General features: G+C 40.1%; 1 protein-coding gene across 3 annotated transcripts in view; it reads right to left on the bottom strand.

Moving 5' to 3' along the window:
- The window catches only part of Tbp (TATA binding protein), a 37,730-nt gene that overhangs the window by 7,895 nt on the left and 8,537 nt on the right, over positions 1–21,298 (bottom strand). For 2 of the 3 annotated variants that reach the window (XM_076208055.1, XM_076208047.1), the window contains exons 4-6: positions 15,336–15,579; positions 3,329–3,432; positions 678–2,131 (exon numbers count right to left, since the gene is read on the bottom strand). In XM_076208055.1, the coding sequence (XP_076064170.1) occupies positions 1,918–2,131; positions 3,329–3,432; positions 15,336–15,579 (562 nt within the window). In that variant the 3' untranslated portion in view covers positions 678–1,917. Of the gene's footprint in view, positions 1–677; positions 2,132–3,328; positions 3,433–15,335; positions 15,580–21,298 lie in introns of those variants that run through there. The other variant, XM_076208064.1, reaches the window with a different exon arrangement.

Here is a 21,298-nt window from a genome sequence, read left to right as displayed (position 1 = left end):
TGAGATGTACCCGGGGAGAGAGTGGCAACTGACTGGAGGTGAGTATTATGGGAGAGAGACTGGAAGAAGTGGATAGTTTTAGATACTTGGATGCGAATGTGGTGGGAAAGGGAGGAGTCGAGGTGGAGGTAAAATGTAGATTGAGAGAAGCAAGTAAACGCCTTGGGGGATTAAAATGCATAATGAGAAATAGGCATTTGTATGATGGAGTGACTGTGCTGACAGCACTGTATGGGGCAGAAACATGAACATAAGAGAGGAAGAGAGGAGACGTTTGAATGTGTTTGAGATGAGGTACCTCAGAAGTATGATAAGGGTTACTAGGCGGGATGGAGTAAGAAATGAGGAGGAGAACAGGGTTAGGAAGGGAGTTGGGAGATAGGGTTAATGAAAAAGTATTGGGATGGTTTGGACACATGGAAAGAATGAGTAAAGAAAGATTAGTAAAAGAGGTGTAGAAGGCAGAGGTAGAGGAGTGAACCATGGGAGGTCGACCAAGGATGAGATGGCTCAATGGGGTAATAAGGACATTGGGAAAGAGGGGAATGTCTGTTGAGGAAGGAAGGGAGAAGACAGAAGATAGGGGTGAATGGAGAATGGTTGTGTAAGGACAATGCTGTGACGCATGAGGTGGAGTGGGTGGGGGATGGGGGGTGAGGGAGTATGTGTGAAAAATAAATGGGACCTTTCGCAGTCAGGCTCGTAGTTTCCTATTAGCGCTAGAATTTTCAATTGTGTGGGAATTCACGGGGCAAAGGGGTGACTTAGCTAATTTGGAAACCGATATTAAGAAAAAAATACGACATAAATTGCTGCATAAGTGTATTCAAAATTTAAAACATGACTCTTAATGTTATAATTTTTACTTACTGGTGTGTGATAAGGCTTTGTTAATCTAATTATAAGATAAAACTAAAAATAGGTAATTATTTTTACTGAAGTAAGTGTAAGCAGTAAAAATTAGAGGATGTCGATTTCGGTTTGTGGAATTTATCTAAGAGTGTCGAAAAATAATGGATATCACTGTCACGTCCTGTATATGAAGATAATCAGTGAGATAAAATATAACAACAGTGGTGGCGGACGTACGAGTATTTGATGCGCGATGTATTGAAGCGATGATTTGAAAAACGTCGCAGCGCTGCGCAGTGTGTCAACAGTTGAAGGGAAAGGAAGCACGCGCTCTGCTTCGCTCTTCTAGTTTCATACAATGGCACAAGCAACTTCCGCAAAGCCTTTCGAGTGGACGAAGACTATTATCTTACATTACATTAAGCTACTAAAGCAGTACCCAGCCATTTGGAATATCAAGTGCAAAGAATATAAGATGAGAAATATAAAAAGTACAAACATCGAAAGCTGACTTCTTTTCTTTAACAAAATGTAATGTGCGGAATGAAGACATTACCAAAAAACTTTATACCCTGAAAACACAGTTTCACAGGAAAATGACTGCCCTCAATGCATCAAAGAAGTCTGGTGTTGGCACGAAAAATGTATACACTCCAAAGCTGTGGTGGTTTAATGATTAAATGAGTAGAGCGTCGGCAGACATCCTCTTCCCGTGAAAGCCAAATGATGACTGAGATCTGGTTGTTCGCGTAAGGTATTCGCAGTGGTGCAGTTCGTCCGGACGCTAGTGTTAAGGTATCAACACGACTACTGCATCAAATCGCTGATGCGTGATGGTACGTGTGGACGGGGCTTTAGTAATCGTACCGGAAAAAAGTCTTCGATACAAAAATATATTTTCTATACATTACATAGATTTGAGTATTGCTTGGTGCATTCAATTGAAAGTATATATCAGTATATGTCCATTGAAGTCGGTAGAAAATGACAAATTGCTTGGCTTGATACAATTATAGGCTGTTTTACGAATATCATCTGTAATTATAAATAGAGGCTCAAACAATGCTATATGCCGTTTGCAATCATGAAATTAATTGACTTGAATTTTAGACACAATAATGTGCAACGATATACCTCTGTAAGTCTATAATACTTGCCCCAAAAAGTAATTATTTTTCGGCAAGAATTACAAAATCTGGCGGTGTCTGGTATCAAATCTCTCACCGCGAAAGGTCCCATTGATGCAGCCCGAAGTGATTTCTCCCCGTCTTCTCCATTTCTGAATGACGGGACATAAAGGGGGGTCACCAATTTAATGAAGTGGCCTTGCTGTGGATGTGCTGTCTTGCGACACTGCTTCTGACCCAGGGCAATGGACGAGATGCAGGGATGACCCATCATCTTGGAGGAGCCAAGATAAGAGGTAGGGAGGGGGTGGATGGGAGTGGAGTATGTGGGGATTGAATGGGTGGGAATACATTTTATGCATTTGTTTTTTGGCAGTAGACAAGATGCAGGGATGACCCATCATTCAGGAGGTGCCAAGATAAGAGGGAGGGAAGAGGGTGGAGGGGAGTGGAGTGTGATAAGGGTGGAATGGGTGGGAGTGGTTTTATGCCTTTTTTTTTGGGCCACCTCCCTTATAAGGGGGAAGAAAGCCTTTGGTATATGTATGTATATGTTTTTTGGCAACCTCCCTTATAAGGGGGAAAAAGCCTTTTCTATAATATAAAAATAAATAATAAAACTTTATCTTATGGCATTCTGTCACAAACAATTTTTTCATTACTTAAAACAAGTCCTTTGTAATAAAAAATCCATGAAATTAATTTGTATCTGAGTTTTCTTTGCCATCATAGTTCAACTTGTCCAAAAATAGTAATAATTTGTTGTAGATGTTTGAGTATAGTACTGCTGGAGTTGTGTTCTTGCATTTTTATCTATATACAAAAGGCCTCTACCCCCTTACAAGGGATGCACCCACCCCCATCCCTGCAGTCATAATATGACAATTTTGTGATGGGAACAAGCACAATGCCTTAACATATGTTGCTCATTTGGAATCAGTAAAGGTATTAAAGTTTAAGATATGAGCATACACAATGCAATACCAAAGCTAAAATTATCTAAAGTGATACATAACATACCTATATACATACAGAGACCTTCTCCCCCTTCTAAGAGGAGTGACTAAATTAAAGCACACATACACACCCCACACCTGTCTCACACCCAACAAAATCCATTTATCATCCCTCCCATCTTGGCACTTTGTAAAGGAAGGCCTGTCTTCTACCACACTCCTAAGGTCAAAAGTAATACAGCAAGACAAAGTCCTACAATTACAAAAACACACAAAATCATATGTACCAACACATGATAGATACTGAGTTTTCTTTAAATTTTCATACATCTCTTGTGTCTTCCAGCAAAAGAAATCATGCATTCAATCATGAACAATGTATAAGTCACTGACCTACTGAACTGGCTGTGTGTGAGAACCAGACCTTCCAACCGAATGGGGAATTTTACATCACAACTGCCAACCATGTTCTGAATTTTGAAGTCAAGGAATTTGGCCTGCAAAGAGAAAAATACTATGTTAATGATGTCCCCATCTGGGGTATTGGCTGCATGATGCTGTGGGATTAAAAGTTACTCAGTATCATGCAGTTGATAATTTTGGGTCTATATGGGGCGCCCCTACAGACCAGCACCACACATTATTTTGTCTGTGATAGAGGAAATCTTTATTCATAGAGAAATTATGATACTTTATTATACTGTGGCTGTTCCTCTGTTATACTGTCCCTCTACTCTTAATATTGTCCTGTAGGTACTTCTCTGAATATTCATTTCCTTTTTCACCAAACCCTGTGGTAAAGGAGAAAGAATACTGCCACCGAGTGTTTCCACTTGAATTGTAAAAGGTGACAAAAAAAAAAGGGGGATAAGACTAGGCCTCCTACTCTCTGTAGCCCCAAAGGGGACATTCCTAAAAAAAAAAAAAAGCAATGACATAAAAGGGTCTGGGAGAAGTTTTCCAACCAGAACCCTAAGGTTTGGGTCTTTTAATGTGTGTGGATGTGGTACAGATGAGAGTATATGGGAAGAGATAGGCAGTATGTTTGTGAGAAGAAAGATGGATGTGTTGGCACTGAGTGAAGCTAAGATGAAAGGAAGGAGCAAGTTTGAGTTTGGTTGTGTAGCTGGGAGGGTGTCAGAAGTAAAGAGAGGACAGAGAGAAGGGGTGGCTATACTAGTAAGTGAAGTGATAGGTAAATGTGTGGTGGAATGGAAGGAGGTTTCTTCAAGGTTAATGAAGATGAAGGTGAAAATGGGAAGGGAGATGTATTTACCTAGTTGTATTACACAGGAAGGGAGCTATGCTCATAGTGACCCATCTTTGCATCTTTCAGCATCTAGTTTGTTCTTAAATTCTTGTATGATTTTTGCACACACTGTTGTCCTGTCCAATTTGTTCCAGACATCCACCACTTTGTGTGGGAAACTATTATTTTTTTTTTCCAGATCTCTTCTATAACTGTCCTGAGTTTCTTTTCATGTCCTCTTGTTTTTCTTTTGTCCCACTTTAATAAATCTTCTCTGTCAAGGGCTTCCATGCCTTTCATGATTCTATAAATGGCCAGTAGATCTCCTCTTTCTCTTCTTTGTTCCAGGGTTGGTAGTTCCAGTTTGGACAATCTTTGTTCATATGTCAAATTTGAAAGTGTTGGTGCCATCTTTGTCATTGCTCTTTGGATTCTTTCTAATTTCTTTATCTCCTTTTTTGTGCTGTGGGTCTTTGTAACTGCATATGGGCCTGGTAGTAAAAAGAGTGTAGAGGAAAGGGAGGCTTTTTGGATAGATTTAAATGAGTGCATTGAGGGTTTAGGGAGAAATGTCAATGTAGTGGTATTGGGAGATCTCAATGCTAGGAGATGAATCAATAGAAAGAGTGGTTGGGAAGGGTGGACTTCCAGGAAAAATTTGTAGTGGAGAGATAATGGTGGAGATATGTCTAGAGAGTTGATGATAGCAAATACAGTGTTTAGGAAGAAAGTCAAACATAAGTACACATGGGAGAGAGTGGTGGATGGAAGGGTGGTTGATAGGTCTTCAATGGACTATATAGTGGTAACCAGGAGAAGAGTAGGAAGAGTTTTGGATGTAAATGTTCTAAGGGGAGAGTGTGTGGGAATATCAGATCATTTTTTAGTGGAAGGTAAGTTGAGAGTGGAGAATAGATGGATAAAGAGTATAGGACAGAAGGTAGGGAGGTGCTTAGAGTAAACTGCTTAAATGAGAAAGAAAAGGAGTACAAGAAGAAGCTGAGAAAAGAGTGGGAGTGGAGAAGGAATGAGGATGTTTCAAGGAGTCACAAAATGTGTAAAGATGGTGTGTGGAACAAGGAGGATGGGAGGAAATAGAAGAAAGGGTAGTGAGTGGTGGGATGATGAAGCATAGAAGAAATGGTTACAAAATAGAACAAAAGAATCATATGAGAGGTACATAGAAAAGAGAGGAGAATTAAAGCATAAACTAAAGGAGACAAAGAGGAAAGCAGATGTGAAATGGGGTGACAGAATTTTTTTTAAAGTAATACAGAGATATTTTGGAAGGAAATTAATAGAGGAAAAGGAGGGAAATCAAGTAAAGAAGAAAAGGTAAAAGGTGCACATGGAGAGATGATAATTGAAGATACAGCAGTAAGAGAAAGGTAGGCAGTATTTTAGGGAGTTGCTAAATGTGAAGGAAGAAAGGGAGGGAAAGGTAGTTTCAGTGGGAAGTGCCAAGAAAATGACAGTGATGAGGAAAAGGGAGGAGAAATAAAGAAAGATGAGGTGAAAACAGTTATTAAAATTATGAAAGCAGGTAAGGCACCTGGGTTAGATGGGTGTCATGCAGTCTCTCTAAAAAAGGGAGGTACAGTGATGGTGGACTAGCTGGTGAGGTTGTGTAATGTTTCTTTAAATGAGGGTAGAGTACTGGAGGAGTGCCTATATAGTTCCACTTCACAAGGGAAAAGGGGACAAGTGTGAGTGAAGTAGTTTCAGAGGGATCAATTTGCCGAGTGTAGTTGTTGTTGTTGTCGTTCCCTAGACTGTCTGTCCGAGCAGTCCCGTCTCCCCAAGGAAGGCCACAGCCGAGACTGGGTTTTCCCACAAATCCTTTATAGTGTGTATGTTGTGTTGTTTGCGTGCATGATTGTGTATAATGCAGTCTTCCATTATGTGTTGTATGGTATGGGGTGAAGTGTTACATCCTGGGCAGCTGTTCACAACACGGTCGTCCAGCCTCTTCTGGTAGCTTAGAAGTGCTGGGTGGTGACCGCATCGCAGTCTGGCCAAGTGGACTCTGTCCTTACGTGGGAGAGAGGATTCAGAAGGGTGGATATCAGGGGGTCTGGCATGCAGCAGTGTGTTGTCTTTCAGTGTGTTAATGGAGCGGTGAGTGATATGATTATGAATATGTTTCCGGAGGCTGGTATTTGGTGGTTGTGGAGGAAGAGAAGAGAGTATCTTTGTGTAATAAAGGTCTTTGGGTGTAGTTTTAATGTTTCTTGGTGTGTGTGGGTGTTCTGCTATGTAGTGTAACGGGTGTGATGTGTTTGTGGTGGCTGCAGCAAGTGTTTGTGTGCCTCTCATGTCGAGGTGTTCCTTGACTTTGAGGACTTTTGTTTCATGGTGTAAATGGTCTGTAGGTGATGTATTTGTGCAGCCTGTAATTGTTTTTAGGGCTTTGTTTTGTATGATTTGAAGGGTGGTGTGGTGTGTCTCACTGAGATTAGGAGCCCATGCAGGACTCGCATAATTCATCACTGAGCGTATACATTGTTTGTATATTGTTATATTAGTTTCTTTGTTTTGTCCAAATGTCGTTCCAGTGATTGACTTAAGTGCGTTAAGTCTAGGTGTGCATTTGTTTTTTATGTTTGTGAGGTGTTGTTTGAAAGACATGGATGTATCGTATGTTACACCAAGAATTTTCGGTGTGTTTGTGTGTGGTATTAGAGTGTTGTTGATGTAGAGATGAGGTATGTATTTGTGTTCTTTTGTCCAGTTGGTGAGAAGTGTTGCTGTAGATTTGGTTGGAGCTATTTTGAGTCTGTTTGTGATGAACCATGTGTTGAGTGTGTCAAGGTAAGGCTGGATTATTTCTGCAGCTTTGTCTGTGTTACGATGTGTGCATGTGATTGTTATGTCGTCTGCGTAAGAAGAGATTTGTATTTCTGAGGTGTCTGGCGTGGGTAAGTCATGCATGTGTAGTTGGGAAGGCTTATGGGAGGGTTTTGATTGAGAGGATTAGGAGAGGAATAGATGGAGTAATTTGATGAGGAACAGTGTAGGTTTAGTACAGGTAAAGGTTGCATGGATCAGATTTTTGCGATAATGCAGATATGTGAGAAAGCTTTTGGAAAAGGTAAGGATGTTTTTTCGGCCTTTATGGATTTGGAAAAGGCTTATGACAGGATAGACAGGAAGGCACTGTGGTAGGTATTGCAGATATATGGGAAAGGAGGAAAGCTGTTATGAGCAGTCAAGTTTTTATGAGAGTAGTAGAGCCTGTGTGAGAATTAGACATGGAGAGAGTGAATGGTTAGAAGGTAGGACTTCACCAGGGATATGTTATGTCACCTTGCCTATTCAATTTATTCATGGATAGGGTGGTGTGAGAGGTAAATGCAAGGGTAATAAGCCCGGGATTGGAGATGGTTAAAGAGAATAGAGAAAGGTGGGGGAGAAACCAGCTGTTGTTCGCTGATGACACTGTGCTTGTAGCAGGATCAGAGGAGGTATTAAGTTAGTTAGTATCTGAGTTTGGTAAGGTGTGCAAAAGAAGGAAGTTGAAGATAAATGTGGGTAAATGTAAAGTGATGAGATGTATATGTAAGGGGAGAGGATGGCAGCAAATTGGAAGTGAGTATCAAGGGAGAGGGACTGGAGGAAGTGGGTAGCCTCAGATACCTGGGTGCAAATGTGGTGAGAAAGGGAGGAGTGGAGGTGGAGTTAGAATATAGACTGAGAGAAGTAAATGCCTTGGGGGATTAAAAAGTGTAATGAGAAATAGACATTTGGGAATTATTTGGGGATTATTTGAAGGAGTGATTGTACTGACAGCACTCGATGGGGCAGAAACATGAAACATAAGAGAGGAAGAGTTTAAATATGTTTGAGACTAGACAGAGTGAGAAATGGGGTGAGAAGAACAGGGGTGGAAAGGGAGTTGGGAGATAGGGTTGATGAAAGAGGATTGGGATGGTCTGGACACATGGAAAGAATGAGTGAAGAAAGATTAGTAAAAGAGGTGTGGAAGACAGAGGTGGAAGGAGTGAACATGAGGGGTCGACCAAGTATGACATGGATAAATGGGGTAAAAGGGGTATTGGGAAAGAGGGGAATGTCTGTTGAGAAAGGATGGGAGAGGACAGAAGTATGGTAGGGGTTACTAGGCTGGACAGAGTGAGAATTGAGGTGAGGAGGAGAACACGGGTGGAAAGGGAGTTGGGAGATAGGGTTGATGAAAGTATTGGGATGGTTTGGATACATGGAAAGAATGAGACAAGAAAGATTAGTAAAAGAGGTGTGGAAGGCAGAGGTGGAAGGAGTGAACATGAGGAATTGACCAAGAATGATATGAATGGATGGGTAAAAGGGCTTTGGGAAAGGGGGAAATGTATGTTGAGGAAGGAAGGGAGAAGGCAGAAGACAGGGGTGAGTGGAGAATGGTTGTGTATGGATGATGCTGTGATGCATGGAAGGTAGTGGGTGGGGGATGGGGGGGGGTGAGGGAGTATATGTGAATGATATTTGGATGCAGCCCCCCCCCTAAAAAAAAGGGATTTCTCACTGTATTCTCTTTTTCTGCATGAGGGGATGGAGAGAGGGGTTGCTGATTACATGAAGCAGCCTTACTGTGGATGTGCTGTGTTTTGCTACATTGCTTCTGACCCAAGGCAGTGAGCAAGATGCAGGGATGACCTATTATCCAGGAGGAGCCAAGACAAGAGGGAGGGAGGGGTGGTGAATGGGAGTGGAGTATTGTGGGGATGAAATGGGTGGGAGTGGGTTTATGTCTTTGACTTTGGCTACCTCCTCTGTAAGGAGTAAAAAGCCACTGGTATATGTATACAAGTATGTATTACTATTGCTTCTCATGTTGTCTGGTTTTAATATTTCATACATACCCCATCTGGAGTATTGGCTGCATATCATTGTGGCAATGTAGTATGCAATTGATATTTTATGGTCTACAGTGGCCGCGAAAAGTTTGGGTGCAAAATTATAGGCTCCCCAACTTTCAGCTAAACTCAAAACATGCGAAAAATACAACTTTCCGCCCAAACTTTTCGTTATTTTTCAATGCTAGCGTTTGTACCCGTATTTAGCCGAGACAATACGCACACTTAGCAACTCTGTTTAGGCGCACTCGATGTCACATGGAGTCAGTTTCTAAACATCTCTCACGGGGAGTAGTCTATTTTTTGCGGTGGTCTCTGTTTTTGTGCCTTGATATCTCCGTAATGGGAAGTGGTAAAGAGCTGGGAAGAGACACAGTTGTTACAATCATAACCCTCTATAAGGAGGGTTATAAGTGTAAAGATATTGCTACTCGTGTGGGAATTGGAGTGCGTCAAGTGCAAAAGTAGACCAAGAAATTTCGAGACGGAGGAAGTAACATCATTCCTACTCCAAAGCATCGCTCTGGTCGGCCAAGGAAGATATCAAATCGTACTTCTACGGTTATTAGGAGGCAGTTAGATAAAGATCCAACGCTCACAGCTCGAAAACTGAAAGAAAATAACCCTGCACTGCTGCATGATGTGTCTGTAAGATGTATTTCTGATCATTTAGCCAAAGATTTACAATACCGTAGTTGCTGTGCTAAAGTTCTTCCCCTCCAAAGTGCAAAAAACATACGTGATCGCATAGCATTTTGCAAGAAATATAGTTGCTGGATTATCGGTTCTGTCCCTTTTCGATAAATGAGACGCATTCGTTATTTTGCTAGCTCTGAATTTGATTTGTTGGTCGACATCATGATAGAAATAAAGATCCAGAAAACAGTTGGTTTTCTTTTTCCAAAAAACATCCCTTTCATTTTTAAATAATCCAAAAGATGCTTGAAGACGTTCGGGTTTCAAATACCCTATTTTGTGGTATATTCTTCCTTGGATCTTATAACACATAGCTTTCTCTGCATCATTTTCTAATCTTCCTGATGTACATAAAGACGTAAAGGAAAACATTAAATTAAAACCCGCTATGTTATTCAAAAACCGTTCAGAAAGCTCCGTTTTACCCTCATAAAGTTGAAGTATATCTCCATCTTCAATAACTGAAGGGTTAATGGGAGGCACTTGCCCAGAATTACAACATAGAGTCTTGGGTTCTTTTTTCCATAACAATGCCTGACAGAATTTACATTTGAAGTCACCAAGTTTTCCGATATCGTGAGGTTTAACTTTTGATTCGTTACGTGTAGTTCCTTCAAGTTCCCCCATATCGAAATCATCCATTACAGTTTTTTCACTGTCCTCTTTTTGTTTCAATCGTCGCTCTTCTCTATCCTCACTTAAAAGTTTCAATTCTTCGTTGTTTAACTTTCTCAACAACCCTTCATTCTCTATACACCTGTACTAACTTTTAGTTTCCTCACCGCTTTCTGCTTGGCTGTTTCTTCCATTTTCCTCTTTCGCATTTCCTTTTTTCTCAATCTTTTTATTTGTTCCTTTTTCTCATTCTGTATCCTCTCTTCTTCCTTTTGTTTCAGCAACACTTTTTTATATACCTCTTCTTTGTCTTTTCGTATAGTGTACTTATTTTTCCGTTCAATTCGCTTGAAGTTCTTGAAAAGCATGTCCAAATAATGCATCTGATAAGTTCTGTGATTAGACACACCTCCATTTTTCGTAAAGCTCTTGTAGCCCGCTAAATAGTGCTTCAGAAAATTACCAGAAACACTATCCTCTATTTCACCATCAAATAATGGCAAACCATCAAACATTTCATCACAATACGTAAAATCATCGGATTCTCGTATTGTGATATTTAACTTCAATATCTTACGATGAAACTCCTTCACGGATTCATTAAGAGAAAAGGACTTTTTGGTACCATAAAGGTCCGGAAAGTTTTTGCTATGCTCTGCCCTTAATGTGTTTAGTGTTTTAAGGTCCTTTGATACCTCATTTTTAGATACATTCTTCGTATCAGTCACCCACTTCCAAAAATTATGTTGGCGCTTCTTCCTAGCTGCTGCGTCGTCTGACATCTTACACACCCACGGTAATTCGCCAAAGGTATGGAGCAAAGCTTTACATGAGGTAGCGCTGCACGTGTCACAGAATTACCATAAGCAAAAATACACCTTCAATACTCGACAAAAGATAAATCGATTCGTGTTGAGGCTAAACGTACCTGGTAATTCTCCAGCCCGGCATCTTATGGTCAGAGAGAAGCGACATGACGTCATCAACGCTTAAGATTCGTTTTCTATGGCATGCGAGAAGAAATGAGGCTTCGTTGGTAAAAATAGTGATACGAAAACTTACCATAAGCAAAAATACACCTTCAATACTCGACAAAAGATGAATCGATTTGTGTTGAGGCTAAACGTACCTGCTAATTCTCCAGCCCAGCATCTTATGGTCAGAGAGAAGCGACATGACGTCATCAACGCTTAAGATTCGCATGCGAGAAGAGATGAGGCTTCGTTGGTAAAAATAGTGATATGAAAACAGCAAGATTAATATTAATGAAACGCCTGATGAAAAGAGGACCTACGAATTTTAGCAGTTCTATTTTCTGTACTTTTCTTCAATATTATTTATGTACGTGCGATTGTATGTATGTATGTGTATGTTGCAGCAATTCCAGAGGAAGCAACAGCTAACGCTATCTTTTCCTTTGATCGAACAGTGTCCAAGAGAACATTCAAAAGGAATTTTTTATTAGTTAGTAGATATATATAATATACACTCACTATCCGAGTTACGACCTAGATCGGTTCCGACCAACCGGTCGTAAGTCGAAACGGTCGTAACTCGGACCGTATACATTCGAGGTGTATACTCAAGGACATATGATGCAGAGCGTAAATCCAGCTCAAATGTTTCGTTTGTGGCCTCATTGTAGAACATTCTAAGTGTATGCAAAATATCCAATACTCTTAGATTGTTATACTAGATAATAAATTAATAATAATAAATTAATAGGATAGGGTAAAGAAAATATATTACACAGGATTCTTATTAGAGACCGAAAATACAAATTAACACAAAGATACAAAATATAAAAAATATAAAATATGCATGTAAAAAAAAAAAATCCACTTTTTGGTTGCACGTCATCTACACTTTCTTCGTGTGTACGGTCGAGGGAAAGATCAGGCAGTAGGTCTGGCGAGGCACCATGGGGGATCCGTTGGTATCCGCTGGTCGAGGCATAATTAATAAAAAGAGGTTGAAGTAATAAAGGCTTAATAACATTTAAAATAATTCCCTCAAATGTACATGAAAACAAGTACAAGATTCGCTTCTATGCACTGGGCTCAATCGTCGTCTCCCATGTGAAAACGTTCGGTCTCTCTTCGTAAGAAAAGAACGATAATTATAGCATAACGTTATTTTATCAAATAAATATTTTATGCATGGAATAGTACAGTGAGATATATTGTCTTATTGAATATAAGATATTATACTTCAGAACTCCAGGAATATCATAGACTTGGGTTAAAGCTTTTTGTATCCATGTTCGTACACTACAGCTTTCTAACCAGAATGAAAAGTACGAATGCAGGACTACTGTAAACCGACTCTCTGTCTTGGCTTTCGGGGAAGTGTGTATCACCGATCTGGTAAAACTGCCCTTTCTGACCATTCCCACCTGCCCTGATTAATTATCGGTGGGAACTGGAAATCGAAATACGGTATAATATCAATTCCAGTAAAATTATGGTATATGGTAGACATCGTATGGTAAATGGTAGACACACACTAAATTATGGTAGAAATACCATAATTATGGCAGACAGCGCAACCTTGGTGAGATGCTGTGCTGTGCTGTGCTGCCGTAACTGTCGTACGGGATGCTGGACGCCACGTGCAAACGTACAGTAAACCAGTAAACTCATAATATTTGCATGTAGGCATCTGCTGAATGTGGTCGTAAGTACGGGTGGACGTAAGTCGCACAGGTCTTAACTTGGATAGTGAGTGTATATATAGATAGATAATTATCATTACTATTATTATTACTACTGTTATTATTACTACTACTATTATTATTACTACTATTATTATTACTACTATTATTATTACTACTATTATTATCACTACTATTATTATTACTGTTATTACTATCATTATTACTATTATTACTATCATTATAATCTTCCAGTTGTGAAAGGTCTAGGAGTTCTCGAGGGCCTAGGAGTTCTAGAAGGTCTAGGAGTTATCGAAGGTCTAGGAGTTATCGAAGGTCTAGAAGTTCTCGAAGGTCTAGGAGTTCTCGAAGATCTAGGAGTTCTCGAAGGTCTAGGAGTTCTCGAAGGTCTAGGAGTCCTCGAAGGTCTAGGAGTCCTCGAGGGTCTAGGAGTTGTGGAAGGTCTAGGAGTTGTGGAAGGTCTAGGAGTTGTGGAAGGTCTAGGGCTCCTCAAAGGTCTAGGGGTCCTCAAAGGTCTAGGGGTCCTAGAAGGTATAGGAGTCCTCGAAGGTCTAGGGGTCCTCGAAGGTCTAGGGGTCCTCGAAGGTCTAGGGGTCCTCGAAGGTCTAGGAGTCCTCGAAGGTCTAGGGGTCCTCGAAGGTCTAGGGGTCCTCGGAGGTCAAGGATTCCTCGAAGGTCTAGGGGTCCTCGAAGGTCTAGGGGTCTTCGAAGGTCTAGGGGTCCTCGAAGGTCTAGGGGGTCCTCGAAGGTCTAGGAATCCTCGAAGGTCTAGGAGTCCTCGAAGGTCTAGGAGTCCTCGAAGGTCTAGGGGTCCTCGAAGGTCTAGGAGTCCTCGAAGGTCTAGGAGTCCTCGAAGGTCTAGGAGTTCTCGAAGGTCTAGGAGTCCTCGAAGGTCTAGGAATCCTCGAAGGTCTAGGAGTCCTCGAAGGTCTAGGAATCCTCGAAGGTCTAGGAGTCCTCGAAGGTCTAGGAATCCTCAAAGGTCTAGGGGTCCTCGAAGGTCTAGGATTCCTCGAAGGTCTAGGAGTTCTCGAAGGTCTAGGAGTTCTCGAAGGTCTAGGAGTCTTCGAAGGTCTAGGAGTCCATGGCATGTAACATTTTTAAAAAGTGTCACAGAATTACCATGTACCGCCGGTGGTCGATCACGGTTTTGAAATTAATTTTTTATTAGTTAGTAGACAAGGGAGGTAGCCCCCAAAAAAAGGCATAAAATCCATCCCCATTCACCCCCCTCCATCCCTCCTTCTGATCTTGGCTCCTTCTAGATGACAGGTCATCCCTGCATCCTGCCCATTGCGCTGGGTCAGAAACACATCCACAGCAAGGCCGTTTCATTTAATCGGCGACCCCCCACCTCCATCCCCTCATGCAGAAATGGAGAAGACGGAGAGAAATCCCTTCAGGCTGCATCAAAATATCATTCACACTTCCCCTATTCACCCCATCCCCAACCCACTCCCATGCATCACAGCATCATCCATACACAATTATTCTCCATTCACCCCTATCTTCTGTCCTCTCCCATCCTTCCTTAACAGACATTCCCCTCTTTCCCAATGCACATTTTACCCCATCCATCCATCTCATCCTTGGTCACCCCCTCATGTTCACTCCTTCCACACCTCTTTTATTAATCTTTCTTCACTCATTCTTTCCACGTGTCCAAACCATCCCAATACTCTTTCATATCTTTCATAACTTAATAAAAACCCAAGATGTTGGGCTCAAGATATGGCCAAATACATGTTGTAAAAGTAGCATAAATACTAACCAAAGAATCAAGAAAAATGCTACATTTACAAAATAGGACAGGAAGACTTAATTCTAATTTGCATTTCTTCCCTTTAATGTATCCTAAGCTACGGTACTGTACTGACGACATAGTGACATACAGTCAATACTTTAGAGACTGTTTTTGGGGAGCCTCTATGAACCAGAGCCACACAATATTCATCTACATTAGAGTAAAATCTCAACTCTAAAAGGACTGATGACTGCATTCAGACCACCATCCATTTTTAGAACAATACCATTGCAGAAGAGGTCTGACCACATAATCACACTCCCTTTCATGCAATAACCACACAAAAGGCACTGAACACTTCATCCTTCATTCCCTTACTTTAACCTTAACCTAACAACAACACAATATCTCTTCCTTAAGTGACTTATGGGCCAATATGGTGATCAGTGAGTTACATGAACTGTGGGTCTCCTGCAAGAGAACCTGGGGCAACAGGTAAGATAACTAAGGAGAAACAAATTACATGCAACTTTTAATGCACAAGACATTAAAATTGTATAAACTATACTTACGGTGAATCCAAGTTTTTGAACAATTCTAGCATATTTTCTTGCAGCCAATCTGGAATGGTCTTCACTTTTGGCACCCGTACAAACCATCTTACCAGAAGAAAATATGAGTGCTGTTGTTCTTGGTTCCCTGATACGCATAATGACAGCTGCAAATCGCTTAGGATTGTACTCTGCATTTCGTGCATGGAGAGCAATTTTCTTTAAATCCAACTTGCAGCCAAGGTTTACAGTTGCAACAATATTTCTGAGGAAAAATAAGAATCAGTAAAACATTACATGACAAATTACAGTTCTCTTCCATGTCACATAACAGTTAATCCTATAAATATTCACTAGTTTCATAATGTTATAAGAATCTGTCTGTCTGTGAAGGAGTGCTTGTTTTGTGATATAGGTGCATCTGCCTTTCTATAGATACACCATGGGATGCTTGATGTTTGATTAGAATACTGTTGTGGTTGTTTTCATGTTGTCCTTAGTTATGTTTGTTACCTCCCTTATAAGGGAGAAGAGGCCTCTTGGTTTATTGATAGATGTGTTTAGAATTTTTATCAAATGCCTTATTTACGTCTCCTGTAACCATAATTGTTCTTTCTGGAGAGGATTTCTTATTGAATCTCCCCAAAACTTGTGAGAAATGTGCTGGTGGAGTGGCCTTCCTTGAATCCATATTGGTTTGGGGTGGAGGATAGGTTACTTATGAGGGATTTCTCCCTGTCTTCTCTATTTTCTGCATGAGGGGATGGGGAGGGGATTCGCCATGTAAATGAAGTGGCCCTGTTGTAGATGTGTTGCATCTTGCTGCTTTGCTTCTGACTCAAGACAGTAGGCAGGAAACAGGGATGGCCCTTCATCCATGAGGATCTATGATAAGAGGAAAAACAAGGGTGGGGCATAGGAGTAAATGGATGGGAATGGGTGCATGCCTTTGATTTGGCTACCTCCCTTATAAGGATGATGATGATGACATTCCCTAGGCTGTCTAGCTAAGCAGTCCTGTCTCCCTGAGGAACACGATGGCTGGAACAGGGTTTTCCCATAAATCCCTTATAGAGTATATGTTGCATTGTTGGCATGCAGTACAATGCAGTCTTCCTTGTGTTGAATAGTATGGAGTGAAGTGTTACATCCTGGACAGATATATCCATCCACCTCTGGTAACATAGAAGGGCTGGATGGTGGCCACATCGCAGCCTGGCCAGGTGGACTCTGTCCTCTCAAAGGAGAGAGAGGATTCAGAGGGATGTATGTCAGGGGGTCTGGCATGCAGTAGTAATGTCTTTCAGTTTGTTGATGGAACAGTGAGAGATATGATTATGGTTATGCTTCTGGAGGCAGGTATCTGGTGGTTATGGAGGAAGAGTAGAGAGTATATGTGTGTGATGTAGGTATTTGGATGTTGTTTTGATGTTTCTTGGTATGCATGGGTGTTCTGCCATGTGGTGTAGTGGGTGGGCTGTCTTTGTAGAGGCTGTGGCAAGTGTTTGTGTGCCTTTCATGTAAAAGTGATCCTTGACTTTGATGATTTTCATTTCATGGTGTTGATGGTCTGTAGATGTTGTATTTGTGCAGCCTGGTCTTTATGGTTTTGTTCTGCAGTCTGCAGAGAGTTATGGTGTGTCAGTGAGGTTAGAGGCCCATGCAGTTGATGTGAGAGTGATTGGCGGGGGATTAGAGACAGAGAGACTGGAGGGAAGTGGGATGTGAGCCAATTGTTGTTTGCTGATGACCTTGTACTTGTGGCTGGGCCAGAAGAGGGTCTGAGGCAGTCAGTGATGGAGTTTGGGAAGGTACACAATAGGAGGAAGTTGAAAGTAAATGTAAGTAAAAGCAAGGCAATGAAATGTAAAAAAGGCAAGGGTGGCAGTAAGCTGGAAGTAAGTCTTAAAGAAGAAAGGTTAGAATTAAATTTATCCACTTACTCTGTTAGAGGAAATGGACAGTTCTAAGTATTTGGGGTCACATCTAGCAAAGAATGGAGGATTGGGGGTGGAGATAAACTGTAGACTGAGGGAATGAAAAGCGTCATGAGAAATTGGTATCTGGAGATGGATGCAAAGAGAAGATTGTGCTGTACCTGTAGGGGACAGAGATTTGGAATTTGAGTGAGGCAGAAAGGCAAAATCTAAATGAGAAGAGAGTATCTGTGTGTGATATAAGTACGTCAGTGTTATTTTGATGTTTCTTGGCATGTGTGGATGTTTTACCATGTAGTGTAGTGGGTATGCTGTGTTGGAGGCTGTGGCAAGTGTTTGTGTGTCTCTCAGGTCAAAATGTGGTTTAATAATCAGCGTCAACTCTTTGCCATTTGATATTTTGAACTGAAAGGTAAATTCCTTACTCTTTAAGAACCAATGGCATGAATAACCCTTTCCCTTTTTCTTTCCTAGGGGATTTAAATAAGTCATTTCTGATCCCCCCTCCTCCCTCTCTCTCAACTGATTATTGAATGACAATCCAGATATTTTAATACTTTCTGTTTATTTTCTATATTTTCGTTTTACATGATTTGTGGGAGTTTGTAATGAACTAGTTCCTTTTTTTGGGATAGAATCAATGATGCGCCCCAAAGTTTTGTTAATTCATAGGTGCGCCCCAATTTTCATAGGCGTGCCCTAGTGTAAAAAAGTTTGAGAAACACTGCTTTAGGGCTTTGTTTTGTATGGTCTGAATAGTGTTTAGATGTGTCTCAGTGAGATTAGAGGCCCATGCAATCCTCACATAATTAATCACTGAGCGTATGCACTGTTAGTATATATATTGTAGTATTAGTTTCTTTGTTTTGTCTGAATGTTGTACCTGCAACTGATATAAGCATGTTAAGCCTAGGTGTTGTTATAGTCACTGGTCACCACCGTCATTTTCTTCTGTCAACCCCGAAACCACGACTATAGATAGGCTCTTGTAAACGACCTATCAACCCCACCACCCCCCACTCCCACCCCCATCCAAGTCAATAACTTACTACCAGCTTCAATGGGTTACAAAGGATTAAAAAGGCGGAGCATGCCGACAGGAGACCTTTTGGTCCATATCTAGGTCGGATGCGAAAAAAAAATCATAATAATAAAATAATAAATAAAAACTATAATAATGTAAATAACAAATAAAATACATAAATAAATGCATAGGTATAGTTAAATAATAAACAAACAGGTAAATAGTAAATAATAATAAATTGACATATAACTAATAATAAATGAAAATCAAACAGACAAATGATAACAAAACAAAAACAAATAATATAAAATAAATTATAATCATTACAGCATCTTGCTTAGGTGTTTATCTAAATGATTCTTAAAGCTTCGAACTGAACTACATTGCACTACCTGTGCAGGAAGTTTATTCCATTCATTAACTACATGGTTGGCAAAGTTGTTTCTACCCACTTCCAAATTGAATCTATTTCCGGACAGTTTGAGACTATTGTTTCTTGTCTGATTCTCTATGTGAAAATTTGGTCACTTTTGATGTTGTCAATTCCCTTTAAAATCTTAAAGACCTGTATCAAGTCACCTCTGAGTCTATGCTTTTTTAGGGAAAACAGATTCATATGTTTTAGTCAATTTTCGTATGATTTATTTTTTATATTTGGAATCAGTTTTGTGGCTCGCCATTGTACTTTTTCCAGTCTATCAATGTCTTTAATGAGATTCAGTGACCATACGGAAACAGCATATTCCAAATATGGACGAACTAATGATTTATATAGCTTGTTAATGAGTGATGGACTTTTGAAATCAAAAGATCGCGCAATGAGTCCCAGAATCTTATTTGCTTTCTCAGAGGCTGAAATACACTGCTTGGATGATTTGAGGTCGTTACTGATAATTACGCCGAGATCTTTTTCACTATCCACTTTTGTTAACGAATTTCCAAATAACTTGTAATCGTACTTACTATTATTTTTACCTATGTGCATTACCTTGCATTTACTTGTGTTAAATTTCATTAGCCACTTTTCAGACCATTGCTGTAATTTATCTAAATCTTCTTGAATATCTAATTGGTTTGAGTGATCATTTGCCACTCCGCACAGTTTTGTATCATCAGCAAATTTGGAAACAGTAGATTTTAGTCCATGGTCTATATCATTTATATATACTATGAATAGAAGTGGTCCAAGAACGGAACCCTGAGGAACTCCACTTGCAACATTTTTCCATCCAGAAGTTTTTCCATTTAAAACAACTCTGTTTTCGACCATTCAACCAATTACTAGTCCAACCTAATAGGCTACCACTTATTCCGTGTAAAGCTAATTTAATAAGTAGTCTTTCGTGTGGGACGGTATCAAAAGCTTTTGCAAAGTCTAGATATATTAAATCTATATTGTTTCTTTTGTCATAATTCGAGATAACTGTGTTGTAGAATTCGAGTAAGTTAGTCATGCAAGAACGTTTCCATCTGAAACCATGCTGGCTATCATTTATCAAACGGTTACTTTCTAAATGATGTTCGATAGCATCTCTGATGATAGTTTCCATTATTTTTCCTACGATTGAAGTCAAACTTATAGGCCTATAGTTATTTGACTTCTTTTTGTCACCTTTTTTTAATATGGGAGTAACATTGGCTAGCTTCCATTCTCTTGGGACATCTCTGGATATGATGGATTTCTTAAAAATAATTTCTAATGGAACAACAATCTCATTTTTCATTTCCTTTAACCCCTTCCATACGGTGCCCCATACGTAGGCGGCATGAGGAGCAAGTGGATACACAAGGCTGCCATATCGGCATCTTGATTGTATTTATTGTAATTGCCCCTGCGTAATGACATACTCTCTAAACTGTCTTCGTCACATTTTCTATGGTTATCAAAATTCACAGGTGAAAGAGAGAACGATCGATATAAGCGGTGACTATATTTTATGATGCGAGTATTATTACGACACATCGTACGTCTGGCAGCTAATGCTGCCCGCGAGATTTTGAACCATACTGAAGAGGTTAAGATTCTTGGATGCCAACCGTCAGGCCCTGGTGTTTTATTAACTTTGAGTTTATCTATACACCTTTTAATTTTTTCTTTTGTTATATTTACCATAGTAAGTTTACCCTAGACTTTTCACAGGTTTCAGTTTGGAATTCACTTTGAGGTGTTTCGTTTACGAATACCGAGCTAAAATAATTGTTTTCAGATATTACACATTCCTTCATTTGAATATTCAAGTTGACCGTCAGTAGATAATAGTGGACCAATGTGATTCCTAACAACCTTTTTATCTCTAATGTAACTATAGAATTCTTTGGGATTCTCTTTGGATTTATCAGCGATATTCATTTCGTATTGTCATTTTCTTTTTCTTATTGTCTTTTTTAAATCTCTCTGTATTGATACATAACTTTCATAGTCATTAGATGCACCCGAGCACTTATATTTCTTATAAGCTTGTCTCTTTTATCTTATAAACTTGTTGGTTTGGACCTGTTTTCGAGCCAGACTCGAAGCTGACAAGGTCCACGTCATAGCTTCACCCACTCCACTCACTAATAGGCGGCCACCACCTTCGAAAAGCCACTCCACAATCCCAGACCAGTGGCTTCTTCCAGGTCTCACAATCCTTGCGTTGACATCATTCCAGCCCTTCTACCTGCTCCTAAACCACCAGCCTCCCCCAGGACAAGCCTCGTTCCATCTACAACTAAATTGAGTATTAACCAACTTTTACTAGGTAGAAGTGGAATCCCCCCTCTCCCTTTTATATCTGCCTTCCTTACATGTATTTTTGTGATTGGAAACATTTCTCTTGTGTTTAAATTATTTATAAGTTTCTAGTTCCATTGTATTTCTTTTTATAATATGTCTGATGTCATCCCTTGGGATATATTTATTTGTATTGATGGTGCATATTAAATGTTTTCATGGTATTAGACTTCTCGACTTGCCTTTATGTGTGTAAGGTTCAATCCGAGAGCCACTACATCTATGAATGTACTTTGTTACGGCTGCAGCA

Source organism: Oratosquilla oratoria, chromosome 2 (assembly GCF_046742065.1).
Source record: "Oratosquilla oratoria isolate Oo_2021 chromosome 2, ASM4674206v1, whole genome shotgun sequence".
Classification (NCBI taxonomy): Eukaryota; Metazoa; Arthropoda; class Malacostraca; order Stomatopoda; family Squillidae; genus Oratosquilla; species Oratosquilla oratoria.
This window is presented reverse-complemented; position numbering and strand designations above follow the sequence as displayed.